The sequence below is a fragment of the Oenanthe melanoleuca genome, chromosome 8 (assembly GCF_029582105.1).
Source record: "Oenanthe melanoleuca isolate GR-GAL-2019-014 chromosome 8, OMel1.0, whole genome shotgun sequence".
Classification (NCBI taxonomy): Eukaryota; Metazoa; Chordata; class Aves; order Passeriformes; family Muscicapidae; genus Oenanthe; species Oenanthe melanoleuca.
This window is the reverse complement of record NC_079342.1, coordinates 19,709,045-19,730,688: the sequence shown is the minus strand read 5'-3', so window position 1 is coordinate 19,730,688 and position 21,644 is coordinate 19,709,045. Positions and strand designations below refer to the sequence as shown.

Here is a 21,644-nt window from a genome sequence, read left to right as displayed (position 1 = left end):
GGTGGGTTCTTACTCTTCCAGTTTTGACACAGTAGAGGTTTGGAGAGAGCCATTGGCCTGCAGAATTCCTTACTGCAGGAAGGTTTTAAGAAATGCAGAGACTGAAACCCACTGGATACCTTCAAATGAAAATACACCACAGTGGAGATAGGGAAATACTGCTACATCACAGCCCAACAATATGGTGTTTTTCCTGTGAGGAAAGTGAGCAGAGAGCACATTCTTTAAAAACAAAAAGTTACACTTCCCTGCATGCATATACTGATCCCTCACAAGCTGTTTTCTCTCTGATCTAATAATCTTCTTTACCTGTTGGAAACTCACTGTAATTACAAGCTCCAATGCAAGCTTCTCATTAACAAAGAAATCTACCCTCTATTCCTTAGGGTTTTGTTTTGCCTCATTAAAGATATTGTTAATGCCTCCACAAATATTTTTTATACCCACACGGACTCCTTATTGAATCTGGCTGTCTTCACTTCCTTTTAGCACAACTCACTTGGTAAGTTGTTGCCTCACTGCACCCCAAAAGTGGTTGCCTTTAAGTGGCTGGTGAAATGATTAATATTTATTTAGTGAGGTTCTTTGAAAATGATACATGACATAAATAACAGCTATAACTATTTATTATGCTTCCACAAAAATAATACAGCTTTTGTAAGATTAAAAGCCAATTCTCCCATTAATTTTCATAAAATTTGTTAAACCAAACTAATGTAGCCTTCCATTTGCAGTTTAGTCCTCTTTTCTCTTGACAGTTTTTAATAGTCAGTATTTTCCATCTGATTACTTCTAATCACACTGTTATACTGCTTTTACAGCCTTGGGCTTTATTACAAAGCTTCTCTGTTCCTCCACATAGGCACAAAACGGTAGCAGGTACACATTTCCCAAAGATCAGCACCATTATTTAATGTTGTTGTAAATATTTACTTTAGACGCAGGCTAAATGTTACTTAAGATTTGCTCTAAACTGCTGTGTTTAAAAGTAAAAAATCACGAGGACATATGGAACTCATCTGAAGGAGAAAAAAAAAGGTTACGATTTCTCAAAAGAATTAATTTCTTTACTGTTACCAAAGAGTTGCCTTCATAAAACTCGTGGCATGCTTTTGTATCTTAGGTGGAACATCATGACACACATCATGTGGTTTTGTGGTCTCCTCTTCCTACTGCCTGAAGCTCTGACTGCAGTTTCCCCAACCTGACTGTCCCACCAAATCCATACACACCCTCATCGTGCTCCCACTGGGATTTCTGTTCCTGTTCTGCTCTTTTTTTTTTTTCCCCCTTCTTCTTAGTCATCTTATCCACAAGTGGCATAAATCAAGGCGAGGCCGTGTTTTCACAGCTAGACAGTTCTTGCAACATCAGGGCTGAGTTCAGGGAAACGGCTGGAAAACTTGCTATCCACACACACACACACACACACACACACCTGCCTTTTGGCTCATGGAAGACGAGCACAGTGCCAAAGATGTTTGTTTGTTCTTGCCCTGGTGCTTTGATATGTACGCTATCGATGAGGGCAATCGCCTCCCTCACAGCACAGCGCCCGGCTCTGAGCAGGGCCTCACATCCTCACAGACCTCCCAGGCGTCCCCAGGGCGTCACATCCTGGGTCACGGCACTCCTGATGGCCCCACCAGGCCCCTCTGTTCTCTCATGGCTTGGGAGGAGATTTGGGAAGGAGCTAGAGAAAGGGTAGACCAAGTCAAAGCCACTAAGCCAGGCAAGTGCAGCCAAGTCACTTTGGAAGTGGCACTTGCTGAATGCAAGGAGAGCTTGTTCCAGGTGCAGCAAATGCAGCTGTGTGTTACAGTGCTGTGACAGCATCAGATCTGTAGCTTTGAAATGGTTTGTGGCAGCTTAGGGAAGAGCAACTGGATCCTGTATTGTGACTCTACTCAGCCCTTGTTGTGTGACATCTGCTGGGACATGGCCTGCACAACTTTCCTGCCCTGGACCTTCATTTCAGGTCTGGGCACAGCCAGCTACAGTGACCAGGCAGCACCCTGCACATTTGGGGTGGGTGGGCTGCGAGTGTGTGATGAGGCAGATTTGGGAGAAAGGTGGGGCTGCTGCAGAGGGAAAGATGCCGTGGGCACACAAAGCCAGGCCCTGCCCTCCCCATCCTTGTGGGATTGTGCCATCGCCCAGCAATGCCAGGGAAGTGAGCTGGTGGGGAGGGCACATGAGCCTTAACACACACACAGCTGCTGCCACTCCAAATCCCAACAGCACGGAGCCACAGGTGGCTCCAGGCCACCAGCACTCAGTGTGGCCATGACTCAGTTGTCTCACTTGACACAGCTGCAGCAACAGGACACCTTGTGTGCTAAAAAACCTTCTGCCTCTCTGTCCTTCTCTATTTTTCCTTTATCTTAACCATACTTCTCAGGGTGGAACCAGAAAATGAAATATTTAAAATATTAAAGAACTAGAAACACAATGAGGAAAAATTAGTTCCTTACTCCGCCTGATATTTTTACCTGTCTGGGAGATCTGGGAGGACAGAAGAGGATGAGCGGCATCACTTAGAAAGCAGCTGCTGGTTCCAACACTGTGGTGAGGAGGACGCTGTCCTGGCAGGAGCAGCGTGCAGGGGGTGCACACACAGCAGTTCCAAAGTGTCTTCCAGCAGCCTGTGTGGCTGCTTTGGTCCATCAACCACCACAGAACTGCTGTCCCTCACAGTGCACACAGGGCTCTCTGGAAGCCACGTTTACATCCAGGTGGGCCTGAGTCTCTCGCTGTCCTTGGCAAAACTCTGCTGGCTCCGTGCATCGTAACAGTAATAACTTTCACCATGTAAATTTCGGTACTTTCGGTCATTGTCAATACAGTGAGGAACTCCCCAGTTCTGGACAGGGTTTGCAGTCGGGAGGTGATGGAAAGCCAGGATACAGACGGGCTCTGCTGCACACAGCAGGATGAGGGCGATACCGGGGCTGGGCAGTGTCCTGCAGGGAGAATGGGCTCCATCCCTGCCCAGAACGGATCTGGAGAGGCAGGAGTTCTGTGTAGGACAGGCACTGTCAGCCTGTGCTCTGCTCTGAAACCCTTTAAACAGACAGTAAATGGTGGGAGTTGGAGCTGCTGAACGCAAACGCCTTTTGCAACGACCTCAACAGAGTGCTCCACACCCCAGGGACCCTGAAGTGCTCCCGTCACCAACAATAACCTCAGGTCGTGTTGCTGAGGCTTTTTCCCAGCGCAAGCTGGATCGCTAATGGTGCATGTTTGAAAACTACACAAGTTTCCTTCCTTGCATCCTGCCGTGAAGCTCGGGAGGCGGGGGTCCCGGTAGGACAGCTGAGGTACGGGGTACGGCGCTGCCCGCGCCATGTCCTGCCGAGCCGGACATGTCCCGACCGCGCGGCGAGGGCTGAGCGGGGCCGCCTCAGGGCATCCCTCGGGGAGCCGGCTGCCCTCGGGGGCTGCCCGTGACAAGCCCCGCCGGACTGACTGCTAACGGAGTGAGCCTGGGGATGCGGGAAGCTCTCGGTTCCGCGCTGAAGGCGCGGGGCGCGCCGCGCAGGTGCCGCGGGACGGGCGGGCGCCGGGGAAGCGCCGCCGCCCCTCAGCCGCGGCGCCGCTGGGGCTCTATCGCCCCCTGGCGGCGGCCGCTGGCGGCGGGAGGCGCGGGCGGGCCGGGGCGGCTGCGCGGAACTTTCCGCCGGCGCGGGTCCGGCCTGCGGAGCGGGGAGCGCGGAGCGGGGCCGGCTGCGCGGAGCGCCGCCGCCTTCCGCAGGGCGCCGCGGGACCCCCTCCTCCACCGCCGAATTAAAGAAAAAAAACAGTCCAAAAATCGTGGTTTTAAACTTTTTTACTTTCTGGCTGCTCTCTCCCCCTTCCCTCCTCTTCCTCCCCCCCCCGCCCCTCTCCTCCCAACCTCCTCCCGAAGCGGCGGGGCGGGAAGGAGCGTCTCCGGTCTGCAACACCAAAGCATGGCGGAGGCTGGCGATGAGAACCGTCCTCCCCAAAGCATCCAGCGCCTCTGACAAGCCCGGAGCCAGAGGGGGTGGGGGTGGGAAAGGGCGGGAGGGGGGAGAGCATGGGAGGGAGGGGGCAGCCAGTCCTTCCCCCTGCACTTGTCAGATGCAGATGGGACTGGCAAAGTTTGTTTGAATAAAAAAAAAAAAAAAAAGGCTAAAAAAAAAGAAAAAAAAAAAGGGGGAAGAGCAGGAGGAGGGGGAGGAAAAAAAAAAGATCCTAGAAATCCAAAAAGGCTCATCTGGGAAGGAGAGAGAGGAGACCGAGAGGAAGCGGGATGCAACTCAACCTGACGCTGATTTGCTTCGTCTTCGGGGGGTTCCTGCCCGACGCCGCGGCCCGGCGGGAGCAGATGGACACGGGGCAGTGCGACCTGCCCCGCTCGGTGAGCCGGGCCGGGCCGGGCCGGGCCGGGGGCGCGCCGGCCCGCGGGGGATGCGCGCGTGTCCGCGGGGGATGCGCGCGGGGGCCGCGGGGCGCGGGCGGGCCGGGGGCGCGCGCAGGGACCGACCCCCCCCCCCCCCGCGCCGCGCGCGTGGCCCCGCAGGTGTGGCGGCCCCGCGGAGCGGCCCGGGGCTGCCGCGGCGCCGGAGGGATGCGGGGCGAGCGGCGGGTCACGGCGGCACCCAGCCCCGCGCGGGCCTCATGTGCCCGTGGGCTTTGCTTAATGCGAGCCCGCGCGGGGCTTGTGCGAGGAGAGGGGGCAGCGAGCGGGACCCCCGCTCCTGCTGCCCTGTGGGCAGCCCCGAGGGTGGCATCGCTGCCTTTGTGCCCCTCATCACTGACCGGCCCCTCTGTGCTCCCCGCAGCAAGGAGAGCTCAACTCCTTCCTCTGGACCATTCGCCGTGACCCCCCCGCTTATCTCTTCGGCACCATCCACGTGCCCTACACGCGAGTTTGGGACTTCATCCCTGACAACTCCAAGGCCGCCTTCCACGCCAGCTCCAGCGTCTACTTCGAGCTGGACCTCACGGACCCGTACACCATCTCGGGGCTGGCCAGCTGCCAGATGCTGCCCCACGGGGAGAACCTGCAGGACGTGCTGCCCCGGGAGCTGTACCGCCGCCTCAAGCGCCACCTGGACTACATCAAGCTGATGCTGCCCCACTGGATGACCCCGGACCAGCGGGGCAAAGGGCTCTACGCCGACTACCTCTTCAACGCCATCGCCGGCAACTGGGAGCGCAAGAGGCCCGTGTGGGTGATGCTGATGGTGAACTCCTTGACGGAGACGGACATCCGCTCCCGAGGGGTGCCCGTGCTCGATCTCTACCTCGCCCAGGAGGCAGAGAGGATGAAGAAGAAGACGGGTGCGGTGGAGCGGGTGGAGGAGCAGTGTCACCCGCTGAACGGGCTCAACTTCTCCCAGGTAAGGAGGCTTCTGGGCCTCGTGTCTTATCCCAGGATATGGGGCCCGTTCTCCTAGCACCCCAAACCTGCTGCAGCGGGGTGGTCACTCATGGGCCCCAGCAGCTTTTGTGTTGGGCTGCCTGTTCTCCATCACACCGATCCGTGCTGCCTGCAGAAACCCCGTGATGTGCGTGGTGAGCGCTGCACGTGTATGTGTATAATTTATTTGAGGGGCAAATGTGTGAATGTGTGTGTCTGCTTACTTGCCACTTGCGAGGGAAACTTACATGCTTCCCATCCTGTCCCAGAGCTGGGTAAAAAGTGAATTTTTTTTTTTTTTGTTGTTTGTTTGTTTTGAAGTAAAGCAGCTTTGTGGTATTTGTCAGGAAGAGGATGAAGCATGAACAATGAAAATAGAAATTTCGACATTGTTCAAATTGATTTGTGTTCATGCAAACTGTCAGTCGTCTTTTTAGTGGTCACTCCGGGTCAAAACAAAGTGGCTCATGTTGCCCTTGTACTGGGGGAAATTGACTGTGCAATATGCAAAGGTTTATTGCATTTTAGAGCAGGTAAATTTCAGCAAACAGAAAAGGATGTCGGTTAAGAAACAAAAGTTATTGGTGTAACTGGACTCCGGAATTCTTTCAATGGATTTAGCTTTAAACAACCAAATACTAAGCCATGAGATCTATTTCATTTCAGTGGATTAATCAGGAACACAGTAACAGCTATTGACTTTGCTTTGTGAAACTGTTTATGTGAAATGAGATTTACTAGAAATTGAGGAAATGAATGTGTGTGGAAGAAAACAAATAATCCAGGAGAGATTTAAGATGGTGTCAGTTACTGCTATGATATTTCATTTTTAACCTGCTTTTTGTCATTAGTTTTGGATCAGTCTGTTTCCAGCCTTATCTGACTGTCCTGCTTTGACCAAAAAAGTTCTTGGTGATGTGGGAATAAGGATTAAAGGACTAATCTTGGGTGTGATTAAAATGCCCTTAGAGTGCCTTCACCCCCTGCTCCCGTGAAGTCCAGTAGGAACCATTTGAAGGGAAAAAAGTCTGGCTTTCACTAACATTTGCTTCATCCAATATTTCAACTAGGAGTCTTAACTGCATACAGCCTTCAGAGAAGATTTGTTGCATATACTTTTGAATGTATTTTCTTGTTTATCAACAAAAATAATTAAAAGAAAGTCCTTCAGGACCTTTGCACTATTTTATACACATCCAAATCAAGGAATTAGTTTTACACTGTTCTGTCTGAGAGATTTAAGTGCCTATACTCTCTGTTGAACCCCTTCTTTAAGGTGAGGTAAAAATAATTAACCATTCCAGACATCCTATAGTGTTTGGTTGTATTAGGTGAAAAATGGCAGTTAGAATCAAGCACAAGAAATCACCTGGTTAAAAATATACCACTTGGAAGCCTTTTAAATGTGAATCATACTACATTTTTTCTTTCTAGAGAGAGTGAGCAACAGAGAAAGGAAAAGGGACAGAGTACAAAACTCACTGCTGGTTTTAACCATAATTGTTTCCCTGTCCAACTTTTAAATAGAAGCAAAAATTTCCCATTCATTTTGATCCAAAAATAATCTAAAAAGGAACAGTAAAGGTATTACTGCTATTGGCAAGCAAAGGACAGTCATTTATGCAAAACATTTGTGCTGATTAAAAGAATACATTCCATTTTAATTGTTAGAGAGAATTGACAAAGTTGCTGAAATAGATCAATGTTCAGGAGGAATTTTCCTAGATTGAAGCTTTTTCTGGGAACAAGGCCACCAGAACAACAGGAGACAAAATTAAACAAAACAAACCAGATATTTATTTTCTTGCTTCCTCTAAATTTCTATGCATCCTGACACCTGGGTAGTTGTTTAACAATAGTAATTTGTAATGTTATCACACCGTCTGGCAGTCCTACTGCTTGGTGTATTACTGTGCTAATTTAGTGGAGTGGATTACTATTGCAAGGTTTCACCTCCCAATTCCAGGTCTTGGAGCCTTCCTTAAGCAACACATAATTAAAACACACTAAAATGGAAATCAGAAATTGAGCAGCTTTTGTCTCGCAGGGTGTTTGCACAGTTTGATGAGAACATCTGTGATAAATTATAGTCCCAAATCTGCTAAGGGCATCAGTGGTTTTTTACCTGTTTTCAGCATTACTATTACAGGAACACTGCATATTATTTCTGCATTTAGAATTCAGGTTTTAGGACTGTGCCTTGCTGAATCATGTCAATGCTTTTGTTTCCCACATCCCCAAGGTCCAGTATTTTTGCCCAAAGCAAATTTAAAAAAAAAAAAACAAAAAACAAAAAAAGCTTTTTTTACCCTACTTCTTTTCCTCAAAGGCAGCTTTGTGCTACTGCAAATATTTAATCTGACTACATACACCAAATCTGTTAATCTGATACCGTGAGGAGGAGGAAATCTAGGAGTGGTCCCGGTGTGGTACTTGGTTTTGATCTGCTCTGAAAGAAAGTGGATACACTTGCATTTTTGACCAGGAACGATCTTTGAAACGTTCTGTTCGTGGCTTTGAAATGTTGATTGTCTTAGCTGGATAAAAAGATTAAGGTGGCTCATATAATTAGCTGCTTCCTGGAGAGCCAGCTCCTTCAGGTAGGGCAGGGAGCATTGTTTTCTATTGTAAACCCCAAAACTTTGTAGTTTAGTGCTCTTCTCCCCCTAAAACCCTTGCACAGTGTTTCCTGCTGCTTTTCCACATCACTCCCATCCTCCTGCCTCCTGCTGACCGGCTGCTCTCCTGCTTGGATCCTGGGGGGAAGTGTTTCCCACCTCCTGGGACTCTGGCAGCTGCTGGTCACTCAAAGTCCAGCCCCAGGTATGGTAGAGCTGATGTCAAGGTGTCTGAATCCCAGCAGAAGGCAGTGTTGGGAGCCTGGATGCAGGGCAGTTCATAGCAGGTTTGGGTCAGGTTGAAATTTCACTGCTCCTTGGTATTTGAAGTTTCAGGGTTTTCTTGGAAGGTGGGACAGAAAGAGCTGAGGTGAGTGAAGGAGAGGAAGCAGATACTGACAGCACTGATGTTTATGTAGAGAGTGGCCAGTAAAGGGCAAAATCAAGTTGGCCAGGGCTGAGATCTGGTGAGGGGCAGATAACATTCCAGGCCTTTTTGCAGAATCCTGGCAGGGGCACTGCAGCCACTACTGGCTGTGAGGACTCATCTAGGTGTGCTCTGAGGGAATAGGGCTAAGCTTTCTCTCTCCTTTGGGACTCCCGTGTGGGTCTATGATGGGAAGCTTTTCCCAGGCTGTTGCTGGAGTAAGGAGAATTGTGATGGTGGCTTCTGCAGCTGCTCAGGTCTGTTCATCCTCCCTGCTGGCCCAGGGCTGTCATGGGACCCCCATCACCCCAGAGTGATTGCAGCGTGTCCCCACTGAAGGTCTGTACAGTCAGCAGGGAGAAGGAAGGTCTTACTCCTCTACCCAAACTGCTGTTCTCTGGGGAGATGGGTGGCATCTCTTGCTTGTGTTTTGTCCTGTTTCTCAACAGGTTCCCCAATCCCAGACAGTGTTCATAGCCCTTCCTCCACATTAGAGCTAAAATCCCTTTCCCATCCCATCCTGAGCTTGCTCTACTCAGGGACAGTCTGCATTCAGCTCATTGCAGATGCCCTGAATCCCAAGGTTCATAGGGAGGTTTTGTGTGTCAGGGTCCAGCTTCATGCCAGCCTGTTGGTGGGAAAGCTGTCAGGCTGGTGGGGAGCTGCCAGCACCCCCTTTTTTCCCCTTTGGCTGTTTGGGAAGCCCTGACTCTGGTCTCCTCCGGCTGGTATCATTTCCAACTGCAGGGGGAGATGTTAAATATCAAACCAGTGTTGATTGGATCAGAGACAGCCTCAAAGAAAGAAACGTCAGACTGTGCCAGATTAAACTTCACACTTCACTATTCTCTCCCTTTCATTTCTTTGCCGCCTCGTTCTCTGCACAAATAAACCTCATCTCCCCTCTTTCTACCAATGAGACAGCATTCATGGGGCAGGAATGACTTTGTTAACAAAATCAGTCTTCATTTCCCAGGTCCTGCTGTTCCATCAAACCCTGGGACATGGCAGCTTTGATTACTCTGGTGATAGGATTAGAGGGGGGAACAAGTGCTGGTTAATAAAAGGCCGATGGGTGGTCCATCATGTTTGGTCACTGACAGCTCTGCAGCCTCGAAGCTGGACCTTCTGTGGCAAAACAGTAATATATACAGTAATATATAGGCAGGGCCATGTCCTGGACTCTTTATTCCATCTTCCCTGTCCCCTTGAAAAACTAAACATTTCTGTGATCACAAAACTGGGATTCTCCAAGCTGACAGGACCAGTGTAACTGACTTGGAGAAAAATTTACTTGTTTGTCCTAATGAAAGATCCAGGCTCAAAGTTTTCTGAACTGAATTAAAGGGTTCAGTTTTGATAGTCTGTATAGTTTATATGAGAGAGTATTACTGATTTTTTTTTTAATTTTTGAAATAAAACTGGTTTTTGCCTAGTAGAAATGGCACCTTCTTGCTTTTATAGAATTTCAGGCTTTGTGAAGAGAGCAGAAGTCATCAAAAACAGCATTACCTGTTTTGATTGCTGAATGTTCTTGAAAGAAATGTAGCTATACATAGCACACATAGTTTTCAGCTTGATGGCTTTTGTTAAACTATCACTCCCTTCACCCCCTTGAGCCCCAGGGTAAAGAAATTCCCCCAGCAAAATTAACCTCAGGGTAGAAATTCATACAACAAAAATAGAAATCCTTTCATTTAATTCCCTTTAAATACTAGTGGGAGCTGCTTTATGTCTCCACCAGGGGAACTGTTGAGGATGAAACTATGCAAATATTTAAACTACAGTGGTGGCAGCAACACCTGGAAGGATCAGCAGCTGATGTTTTATGGCTGTACCCACCTGTAGGTGTTGCTCTGTGCAGTCAGTGACTGTGTGCTCCTGCCCCACAGCCCCTTGGAACGCTCACCCAGGCATTTGATGCCTATTAAGAAAACAGCCAGTCACTAATGATGGCTCGAGGGGCAGCTGGCAATTCATCTGTTTTATTTATTGTGTATATAACTGCCAGAAGTGTTTGTACAACAGGTCAGGTATGAGCCCTTCCTTTCCCTCTGATCCTTCACACCTCCTTTGGTAACATCCAAGCCCAAGGCAGGTGTACCTGCCTCCCACGAGCAGGTCTGGAGGATTCTGCTGGTTGATTTGTTTGCAAAATTATGGGTGCTGCCTGTGATTGGTATTAGGTAGGAATTACATCTTTGTAAGGTGGGTCTTGAAAGGGAAGAATCCTCAGGCTGGCAGATACTCAAGGGAGTCCCTACTGTACCTGAGGCAGCTTAACTTTACCAGTGTATAGAAGTCAAATAGCAGAATTGTGCCATTTTTTTCCTGTGTGTGTTTGCCACCTCAGAGCTGCTAACCCAGTAGGTACAAAAGCCCCTGTTTAGTAAATGGTATTTTCACAGTGATGATTTTCAATGTTTGTTATTTGCTGTCACTTTGTGATGCTGTTGTAGCAGCAGTCAGGATTCTCCCCAGGCCCAGAGTGCTTTGCTTATAAACAGAATGAACCATTGACCTTAAAAACCTCAACTTCAAGTATAGTGCAACCTACAGTCCTCAGAAATTCTTTAACAGCCTCCCCTCAGTTCCCTAGTGAGTAGCAATCCACGTTATAAAGCCAGCCCACATCATTTGGGCAAGGCAGAGGTTCCTGGATTGCAAAGGCCAGAAATGATCTCAAGCAAGGGCACTCACTCACCTTGCACTCCTGCAGGGAGGAGATCAGTGGCAGAGCTCCTGGCAAAGCATTCTTGGGCACTTCAGAGAGACATACTGTAAAATAACAGGTTTCCCCTGTGCTAGGCTTTACACTGCAAACCCTTATTAATATTTTTACTGTTGTTAGGAATTGATGAGACAGGTAAAAGGCAGAAGAAATCACAGTGTTACTGCTTGAGCCATGTGAATTTCTTTCATCTTCTGGTCTTATTAACAAGGTTCCCTGCCTGCTTGAATGAATGACTGTAAGCTGACATCCTCAGAGCACAATTTTTAAGTTGTAGCACAAAAATAGAGACTTTCAGCAATGACTGGTATTTTAGAAACTTAATTGTTTTTAACTTTCAAAGGTTTGTGTTAGAAGGGCCCCATTTTGCAGGGAAACATATCTGCCTTGTGTTCTCACACTTTCCAAAGTCCCTCTTCCAAGCAGACAACCAGTACAGATCTCAATGCCACTATACTTAAAATCTGCAGAAAGCACTGAGGTTTGATGACAAAATTTCAGTATCTTTGTGAAGCTCTCAAATGATTTCTAGGTTGCAATTACTATGACATTTTTTTCTGAACATTGCAACAATTTTTGAACATAATACTCCTTTTGTAACCCCAAAGCATTATAGTTTCCAGCTCACTCCAGACACCAGAAATTAAACTGGTGCCTGCAGAGCTTAAAACAGCAGATATTAGTGTTTGAACTTAATACCTTAGTTCTTGGGCTGGAATTGGAGCAAGACTATGCCCTCTGCAGAGTGGGAGCAGACATGCAAGTGAACTGTAAGACTGGTTATATCCATCACAACAACTGGTAGTTATGGTGTCTCAACCCCTCCATGAATTTGCTTTTTCTGGTGCTCAAGAGAACAATACAGCTACCTGGTATTATTGTTATTGCTTATTGGATCTAATTGTCATTTAAAGGCACAGAGAATGAAAAGTGATCTGGTTAATACCTGTCAGAAGCTCAAGCAGGAATTCACACTCATGTCTGTTGCTTTTTTCACTAGTTATTCTAACAGCAATCCTTCACATTTGGATTTCCAATATTTTAGAGCTTCTGATGCAAGTAATTTCAGGACTTCTAGCACAATATAAATGAAAGTTGCTAAAAACTGTAAATGAAAACCATGTGCTCAGCATTTTGAAGTGGATGTTGTATGACTTGAGGAGGCTCATTAGCAAAAGTATTTTTAGTTCGAATAAGATCAAAGACCCAAGATTTTCCACTCTGAGGGTCATTTAGCATAGTCCTGGACACCCCATTTCTCATCATACATAGACTCCCATAGGCCAGTTATACCTGAAGAAATCATCATCCCTGAAATATTGTAATTAGATTTATTATCAGTGGACCACTGCTGACCACCTCTGTCCAGGCACTGCAGCAATGCTGAGGGGTTGAAGTCTTGCAGATGTCAAAAGTGAGTTTTATTCCTGACTTCTTCAAAATGAGGATTGCAGCCCATATCAGTGGGTAGCAGTGTTAGAAGTGATAGACCAAATCCTGTATGTTGTACCCATTCCAGAGAGTCCCTTGAAGCCAGGGAAAACACTGAACTATTCCCAGAAACTCTCAGTAGCACATAGAGAAAGGATTATAAAACAAGAAAAAGAAACTAATCTGATTTATTCTTTTCCTAGGCTCAGTTATTGTGGAAGTTATGAAGACTTCCCCAATGAATTCCAGTTCAGAGGTTCTCCATTCTTGGGTAATAGGAGTTAGTTAAGATGGGACAAAAAGCTAGAAATTCAGTCATAGGCAGCATGTTATCTGTATCAACTTAATTAAGGAAATAGCAACAAATGCTTTAATTAAATTTGATTAAACTTACTTGCTGTTTCTACTCTACCTCTTCCATTGGGGTACTTGTTGGGAGACACAGATACCTCCAATATATATATCTCCGATACATAAAACAGAGAAGAAGATGCCATCAGAGAGCAAAGCAATATTCATCAGACTCCCTCAGTAAGCCAAGGAATGAGAAAAAGGAAACAAATCTTACAGTTATTTTCTAACCTCTTTCCATTTTAATAAAAGTCAAGTTATGAGGAACACAGGAAAAGTATTTCTTTCAAGTAGGCGGTTGTGTCTTGAAAGTATCCCCTCAGTATTTTAGAGACTGTACTAAATCCAAGGTCTCCATTAGACTCCCTCACTTTTGCTAACAATCACAATGAAGACTGATTATTCTCTGTATGCTTTCTGCCACCACACAAATTTAGCTCTCCTTTGATTTCTTGCAGCCTTTTCCTATTACAGGTGACAGCATAATAGTGATGGGGAATATTTATTTAAATGTGAGACCAAATGCTCACAGTGCAGGAGTTTGCAGAGTCAGCAAAGAGGGAGGGGGCAAAAGGGTGATTTGAGAAACATGCCCAAATTTTTGAAGGTCTTTGTATTCCTGGCGTGTGCTTGATTTACAGTTTTAGAAATGATCACTGAGATAAATGTTATTCCAAAAAGAAGTGTTATGGGATGTCCCAGTGTGTCTCATTGGCTCTAAAGCACTGGTAAAATCATCACAGCACTATTAATTGTGAAAATGCTAAGCCTTATATCATGAGAGGAACTGGTCCTGGCATACTGGGAATCAAATGGGATGCTAACTTGTAGTTCGCTTTCAAGCTGAGGTAATTCTTTATTTTGGGGATATCAAAGAGGCAGGAGAGGTGCAAGTGTGCAGAAAGGGCCCAAAAATATTGTTTACATAAGAGTTAATGATACAAAAAGCCCTTCTTTTTCATAATGAATTTCCTGATTAAGACAGGAAAAGGCTAGAAAGAACATTCTCAAAAAAGCTCATTATCTGCTTGCTGGAAAGGTAACTCACTGACACCCAGAACTGAACAAAGTCAAGTTTCTAATATGAAGTTATGGCCAAAACAATTCTAATATGTCTGAGCCTTCAAACAATTGGGAAGCAGTTCAGCTCCTTCAGCATTTCTCCTTTCCATTTACAGAATACCAGTGAGAAAATACCTTCTCAGTCCATGAGCCCAGGTTATCCCATCCTGAAATAATCCAGGTGTTTTGGTGGCAAGATGAAGTTCAGAGGCTCAAGGCAGCATGCCTTTGCAGGCATGAAACACTGTCCAGCTTTATGATCAGCCTTTTCCCTGTCTGCAGACTGGCACTGGCCAGCTTTTTACCCAGCTAATTGTGTGAGGCCAGAGAGGATTTTCTTTATTAACTTGAGTGGCTTGGCTGTGAAATGAGACATGCTGTACAGTATATAACTCAAGCTCGCTTTCAAAGGCATTTTTGTTGAAGCTGGGTATCCAGAGAGATCTGAGCCTGTAACATGTATTCATCTGAAACACACTCTACAAACTTGGTAATTTAAAGTCAGCATTTGCACTGGTTCATATTCCAGTAATGGAATAGTGCTTGCTTTTAAAAAAATGCTAGATTTATATCTAAATGTATAAAGATGGGCTTTTTTCTGAAAGTGAAACTGAGTGCTCTGAGAACTTACTATGTGTTAACTGTGGCTGGATAAGCTTGGAATGGATGTACCCTATAGAGACTTTAGCATATTATGGTTCTGAAGTGGAAAGAAAGCATCATTGATGCACTTGTACATTCTCAAAGCTGGAAGTATTAGTTGTTGGGAATCACTTGTAGTAATACCCTTTTGTGTTTTAGGAAGTACAAAGAGCTAAAATCTCCCAAAAGGTGTCGTATTTTGGCACATTTTGGATGGGTTTTGTCATTACTGACAAAGAGATCCCAGTGGAAGATATTCCTAAGAATGCAAAACACAATCACTAAACCCACACAAGATCTCTTATCACACTCTCTCTAAAGTTGTTGCAGATTCATTTGAATTACACTGGAAAGATTTATCTCTTATTAATGGAGCACTCTTCATTTTTTTAAATTGAGTTGTTGTGCAACACATCAAATAACAATGTCATAACACATCATAAATCAGTTTGTTCACTGAAGGATTCCACATGAGTTAATCTAACATCCTGGACACAGTTCATGAACAGTTAATTTTAGCAGTTCTCTTTGATACATATCAGTTAAGGCAAAGCAACTCCAGCCATTATGGAGTAGAGTCAAAACTGGTTAACGGCAAAGCAAGTACAGACAGAGATTGTTCACAGATAAAGCCTTTGGCAGATCATTCAAGGGATCTTTGCTTTATGTATAGAACAATTGTAGCTCTAATACCAGCAGTGCAGACACTCTGGGACAAAGAGAAAATACACACACACACATACAACACCAAACCACAGAAGAAAACCACACACACCACTTGGTACTTGAGTCTAACAAGAAAGTCAAGCTAAAGTTCACCAACCCTGACGTAGCTACCAAAGAGCTCCGTGGCGTGAGATGGGAAGAGCCACCCCCAAAAAAGCATTCAGGGATTATTCCCATTGTCAGTGTGGGAGAAACTGAGAGTGTTTGATTTGAAACACAAAGTCATCCGGCGGCCTGCCAAATGCCATTTATCTCAAGGTCACGCAACGTAAATAACCCAAGGGTTAGCTCCAAAGCAGGAGGTAGCTGAACAAGAGTATGGGAAGGGATTCCTCTCTCTTCCCTGTGGATGTTTGGCATGCTACTGACAACGTTTTGAGGCCTGGCACTCCTGACGAGTCTGGTATATATTCAGAGCAGTATAACACAGCAGAAGCAGAGAATAACAGCTATTTGTAACATCATGGAAGGGACCGTGGTTTGAGACTAAGCCACTAAGCTGTCGTGCATTTTCTGCAAGAATTAATCAGGGACACTAATTAGAAAGGAAAACTTCAGCAGAAAAAAAAAATTCTCTTGGATGCTTAAGTCTGAAAAGATTAATCCCTGTTATGTAGTAGGGACAACCAGTGTTTATTTACTGTTCAGCTGACTGGTCGCATGAATTTTTCTGTTCTTCTGAAACATGAAATATCACAACCTTCTTACACTTCTGAAGAGAACAACAAGTTTAGCAACTGTCACATCAATAATCCATCATTATCAGTCAGGGAAGGAAGAGGTGTGCTTTCCCAAGAGTGCTTAGACTTGCAGCTATAGCTTGGAATATAACTATGGGAGAATCCAAAAAGACTTGGCACCTGTTCCTCTGTTCTCTGGGGCAAAGCTCAGTGTAGTTCCCGTTAAAATAAATCAAACAAGTTGGCAATCCTTGTACTGGGAACCCAGAAATGTATCTCTTTAAACCAGGCAAGGTGTCTTTCCTCCTGGTTTATGCAGAAAGGAGTTTCATGTAGACAAATAATTTATTAAGAGAATGAGGAAGAAAAGAAATGTTAGTCAATATTCTTCTAACGTTTTTGTGATTTTGATAGGCTTTAAAACCAGACTGAGTGGAGTTACTCGTGATTTCATGTTGAATTTTTGATGCCCTGAAAAGAAGTAAAGAAGTGAACTAAACTCTAAGTCAGAAGGAGAATTTCAAACTAAAAGTGCTTTGATTCAGCCGGCGCCACTTGAGGTCACTCTGCAGAGTCCTGTACATCTGTATGGCCTGAGCACCATTCCTTCCAAACAGAAGGGAAGCGAGCTGGGCATGTGGATAAGGAACCCTGAGTCTTTGTATACACAATACCAACAGTTTTATACCTGTAGCCTTACATAACATGTTGGAAACTGAGGCATGACTTCAGAGGCTGAAATACCCCATTTATGTTACTACATCTGGGTCTAAGATAATGATTTTTCTATCTATAAATTTCTCTTACACCTTTCAACTTATTTAGTACTCTTAGAAAAAGAAGTATTTGTATGCGGAGGGGCTAGAGTTGATGAAATGGTGATGTGAAGGGGACATCTGGAGAAGTCCAGGCTGATTGTGAGCTCCAGAACCCACAGCACTTTGGGCAAGGAACTATGGGACACATCTTCATCCCTTGGTGAATAGAGTGGCTCCACCCCTCTTTGCTATTTGAGCCCCTAATGGAACTGATTTTCTCAAATGCAAATGGTCTTGAAAAATGGCAGAGAACATAGACTTGCATCATTAGCAGTGAACCAAGGGCTTGTGTGTTGCAACAACCTTTGTTGAGGGATTGTTGTGTTGAAAATCCTCTGATTTTGGCACAAGCTGAAGAACTCAGCAGCTCCACTTTGTATGTCCTGCCATCATTCAACAGGCAGACCCTCTAGCTAGACATCGCAGTAGAGCAGCCAGTTGGCTTCTCCCAACCTCCTTAGGTTTCCAGATGTCATAACAAAGTGAGAGAGAGAGACTTAGCCATCTTCCATGTGTTTACGCTGGAGCTGCTAGGCAGAGACCAAGCCACAACACTGCACAGCTTTTCAAAAAGGACTTAATAGGCCTCTCTGTAAACAGATCTAAATATTTGCTCCAGTGACATTTATCGCATCACACGTCTGGCGCGAGTGTTTCGTCCTTGTTTTGCTTGCGTGTTTGGATTCTCTTATAAACATTAATGAAGTGCTTGAATACAAATGAATAATCCTCCCCCTTTCTTCCCACCCTGGAGGGGAGGGGAATGGGAGGGCATGAAGTAATAATAGTTCAACCTTCAACCCGTAATTGCTCGGTACATTTTGATGACAGTTTTCTTTCTCACGTGCTTTAAAAGACTTTATTCGGCTTGTACATCTATGCAGAAGGCATTGCACCTTTCTTCAAAGGCAGTGCAGCTGGAGTTGGAGTGGGGGGCACTTAGCAGGCAGCACTGTGTCATTTGATTTCGAGCAGTCATAGCAAGTTGCCTTGCTGCTGGTTCCCAGCAGGCTGCCAGAATTCTGCCCTGTCTACAAGGCTTTTAACAGAGGATATATTTAATATATACTTTGTGAGGCGTCTGCTGTTGAGCTGGACAGAATAATGGGTCTGAAGCACCTTAAATCTAACTCCATTTGACAGTTCATCTACCTCTTGCTGGAGAACTGGGGCCATTCAATAGGTATTTTCCAATTACCTACAGCTTCAGTGACTGGATCTTTCAGTGCCTTTAATGGAGGCCCTAGAAAGTGGTTGTCTTGGTCTTGCTTTTGATTTTGTCACTAAAGGAGAAGGAGAGTTTGGGATAAGAAAAGACTGACCAAATCTTGTTTCCATAGGTGGTTTCTGTGGACAGAACCTTTAGATTATTCTGTTGTCTAGGCTATGAGAACATAAACCAAATGTATTAAAAGCCTGTTTCCTGATCCTAAGAGGGGTGAAGTTGTGAAACAGATCAAGGCATCATCCCTGAACCTGTTCCAGACTGAGAAAATATTAAGTATCTCATTCCTGTGTGGGAGCAGTTATATTACTGCTCCATTCTCCCTGTGCAGTTCAAAATGTCACAATGTCTTCCATGCACAATAAATTACCATCATCTCCTGCCAGGTGGGACAGTGCTTTGCTTAAGCCTTTACTAAGCATCTTTGGTTTCTGCAGCTGGGCTTGTAGGAGCAGTGGTTTGGCTTGCTTGGATGCCAGTAATAAAAGAAATTTTTTTCTAGTCATGAGAGGCTCTTCAGAAATTCTCTGAACTCATGCAACTAAGATCTTTACTCTTTGTTAAGATCAAAACTGCTGCATTTAAGCCATGGGACATAAAAGAAGTAATCAATACCCAGAAAGTAATCAAAAATTCATTCTTCAAAAGGTCTTTAAGAGAAAAATCATCCTGTACAAGACATCTGCAGATTTGTTGTGTGCAATAGTACTTAGTGCAAAGGATTTATGTCCCAATAGTCAGGCTTTGGGAGGTCAAGACTAATACCCAAGAGGAAAAAAACGCATGTGTTTCCTTCATCTGAGTGATTAGGTATAAAATGGGTTAAAAATTAATACTGTCTTTGGTTCAGCTTGTATATGAAACCATTCAGTCTGCACATACTTGAGTACTATTAGAAAGTGCCTGTCAACTCCATTAATTATCAAATTGCTTATTCAGTGTATGCATTCCTTGCATAAATCCATATCAACTTTGCCTCTTGTAACAGTGTTTGTTTATATGAGCCGGAACTCTCAATCCTGAGCAGTCTGAAATGCCTCTCGAAAGAATTTCTTCATCTGCACCTACTGGGACCCAGGCTAATTGCTATTCAGAGGATGCTCTCTGGGCTGCTTTTTTGGTGAGGAGTTGGGAGTCACAGAATTGTCTGGAAAGGTGTTCTTTTGTCACTTCTGTCCATATTGATAGTTCAGATAAAAGAGACTAAAATCGTTAGAGTTCTCAGCAGCTGTGAAGTGCACAGTGGAAAAAAAAAGCTAGGAGAAAGGAATAGAAAAAAGAATTTGCTGATATTTTTGTCATCTTCTATCTTATGTGCCAATACTAATGGAGACTTTTTTTTTTTTAAATGATCGTGTAGTCCAGTGCATTCCTTTGTCCCCGTCGCTCAAGCATTCTGCCTTTTGCTCATTTGCTGGAACACAAACATGGAAGTGTATTTGGAACTAGCTGGAGCCTTAAAAAAACAAAATTAAGGCAAGCTGCCAGATCAAAATCTAATACACAACATATGTTTACAGGGTTATAGTCTCTTGCCATGCTGGCTTTAACAGCACTCCAGTGTGAAGTAGAGTTAATGCCTTCCAAGGTTTTTTTATCATCCATCGTGCCTATCAAAACAGTAAAAATACTGGTTTTGTTTCATCAAGTGTACCTTCCCTCTTGCCTTTGATTTCCCAACCACATTTGGGATCAATGGAAGAGTATGTCCTTGGTCTTGTTGTCCAGTTCTCCTACTCTTCACATGACCTTATACGCCTCAGGGGCGACCAGGTTCATCCACCAGTTTGACAGGCAGCCCTAAACAGGACCCCTGGTTTGAGAGAAGACAGTAACATGCCCTGTGCATTTGAAGTGTAACTCATGACACTTTATGAGGAGTCTGTAAAGAGCAAAGGGTAAAACAGAGGATTGAGGAGCTGACTTGGGGTACCTCAGTTTGTCCACATGTAAGAGGTGCCATTGTGTTTGCTCAAACTCTATCCCTTTCTTGGGAGCCTTCTGCACTAGGCAAAGGCTGGCATTTGGTGTGGCCAGCGAGCCCCATTGAGTCTGTGGGGTTCCTTTTGGGCTGTGCCTTACACTCAGCTGGTGTCTCTCATCCTGTGGTGCCTCCAATCATCCACAGCACAACAGGACCATCTCCACTGGAATGTGCTGCAGTGGAGAGCTGCCAGCTCAAGGCAAGGACTGGAGTGGCAGTCCAACATGCAGGAGTGGGGTGCAATGGACAGTGCTGCAAGGCAGGGGGAATGGAAATCAGGGACAGTTGTGCCAGACTCCTGTCACCTCCTGTGGCTGCTCTGCCTGCTGTGCAGTACACACTGCAGAGCCCCTTCAGCAGCAGCTGGATGCAGCCTGGAGTATTCAGAGTCCAGGGAGAATAAACATCAAGTGTCTGAAAACGTGGGATGGGACAAAGCCTTGGTGGGTTTATGAGGCTCTGAAATAGCAGCAGCCCCTCACTATTTCTTCTGCTCATTCTCCATATGTGGGATATACCTGTCCATGATCCATGAAACATTCTAGGCCAGCTGGACTCCATGAGCTCTATGTGTTTTATTCCAAGCTTATCAGGAGAGCTGTATTAGGAGGCAGGATTTTTCTGGGCCCTCAGAGACAATCCTGACGTGGTCTTTTGTGTTTTAGTTCTCTGCGTGCAAGATGGGCAAGATATTAGAGTTATTTATTTTTGGAAAATGCTTTTTTGTTTTTTTAAACAGAAACAGTGCTCATGTAATTTTTTTTTGTATTTGAGGATAGAAACGTTCCTTGAAATGTCTCAATTTCAAATTTAAAGAGAAGTTAGAAAAACCCATGAGTCTCAGCAGCAAAAGAACAATCTGGTGAGTGACCCAGTTGGAAATTTTTGTGCTATTAATGTGTAACAACACATTAAAGATAGAAAAGGCTGAATTTATAACTTTTTATTGAGATATTATTGTTTTTCCCCACTGAACCATAGATAGCAATACAAGTGGAAATCTTGAAGCAGTTTTGGATGAACTTTCCAAGGGAGAAGAAAGTCCTCTTGTGCCTCCTTGGTGGGAGCTCTCTAACACAGCTCCAGGATGCCTGACTGGCAGGTTTGAAATAGGGTGACTTTACCTAGAATATAGAATTTTCTTTATGTAGAATACAGAAAATTCATTACAAACATCAGGAGAGTAATAGCACTTTACAGCTTACTTAATATGTAATTGCACCTGATTGCCACAGGTCAGGTTCCTTCTCACATCAGTAATGTCATGCTGTGCATGGTCATTGAAGTTCTTGCAATACAGTTGAATGGCATAAGAGGCAGGACATGACAGTTTCTTCTCAATATTTCATCAAGGAGGTCTTTCTTGGATTGTCTTAGCTTGAACTTCATTTCAGAAATAAAAATAATGTACATGGAAACCACTTGAACTGTAGTACAAATACTGGGTTTTAAATACTAGCTGCATCTCTTGCAGCTCCAGAACTTCATTCATTGTAGCTCAGATGACCCAGACCTCACCAAACAACCAACTTACACTTTCACTTGATGAGACAGATAGAAGAG

General features: G+C 45.0%; 1 protein-coding gene across 1 annotated transcript in view; it reads left to right on the top strand.

Annotated features, from left to right (window-relative positions):
• Positions 1 to 3,692: 3,692 nt before the first annotated feature.
• The window catches only part of TRABD2B (TraB domain containing 2B), a 261,638-nt gene continuing 243,686 nt past the window's right edge, over positions 3,693 to 21,644 (top strand). The window contains exons 1-2 of the mRNA XM_056498084.1: positions 3,693 to 4,381; positions 4,806 to 5,366. Of these exons, the coding sequence (XP_056354059.1) occupies positions 4,274 to 4,381; positions 4,806 to 5,366 (669 nt within the window). The 5' untranslated portion in view covers positions 3,693 to 4,273. The remainder of the gene's footprint in view (positions 4,382 to 4,805; positions 5,367 to 21,644) is intronic.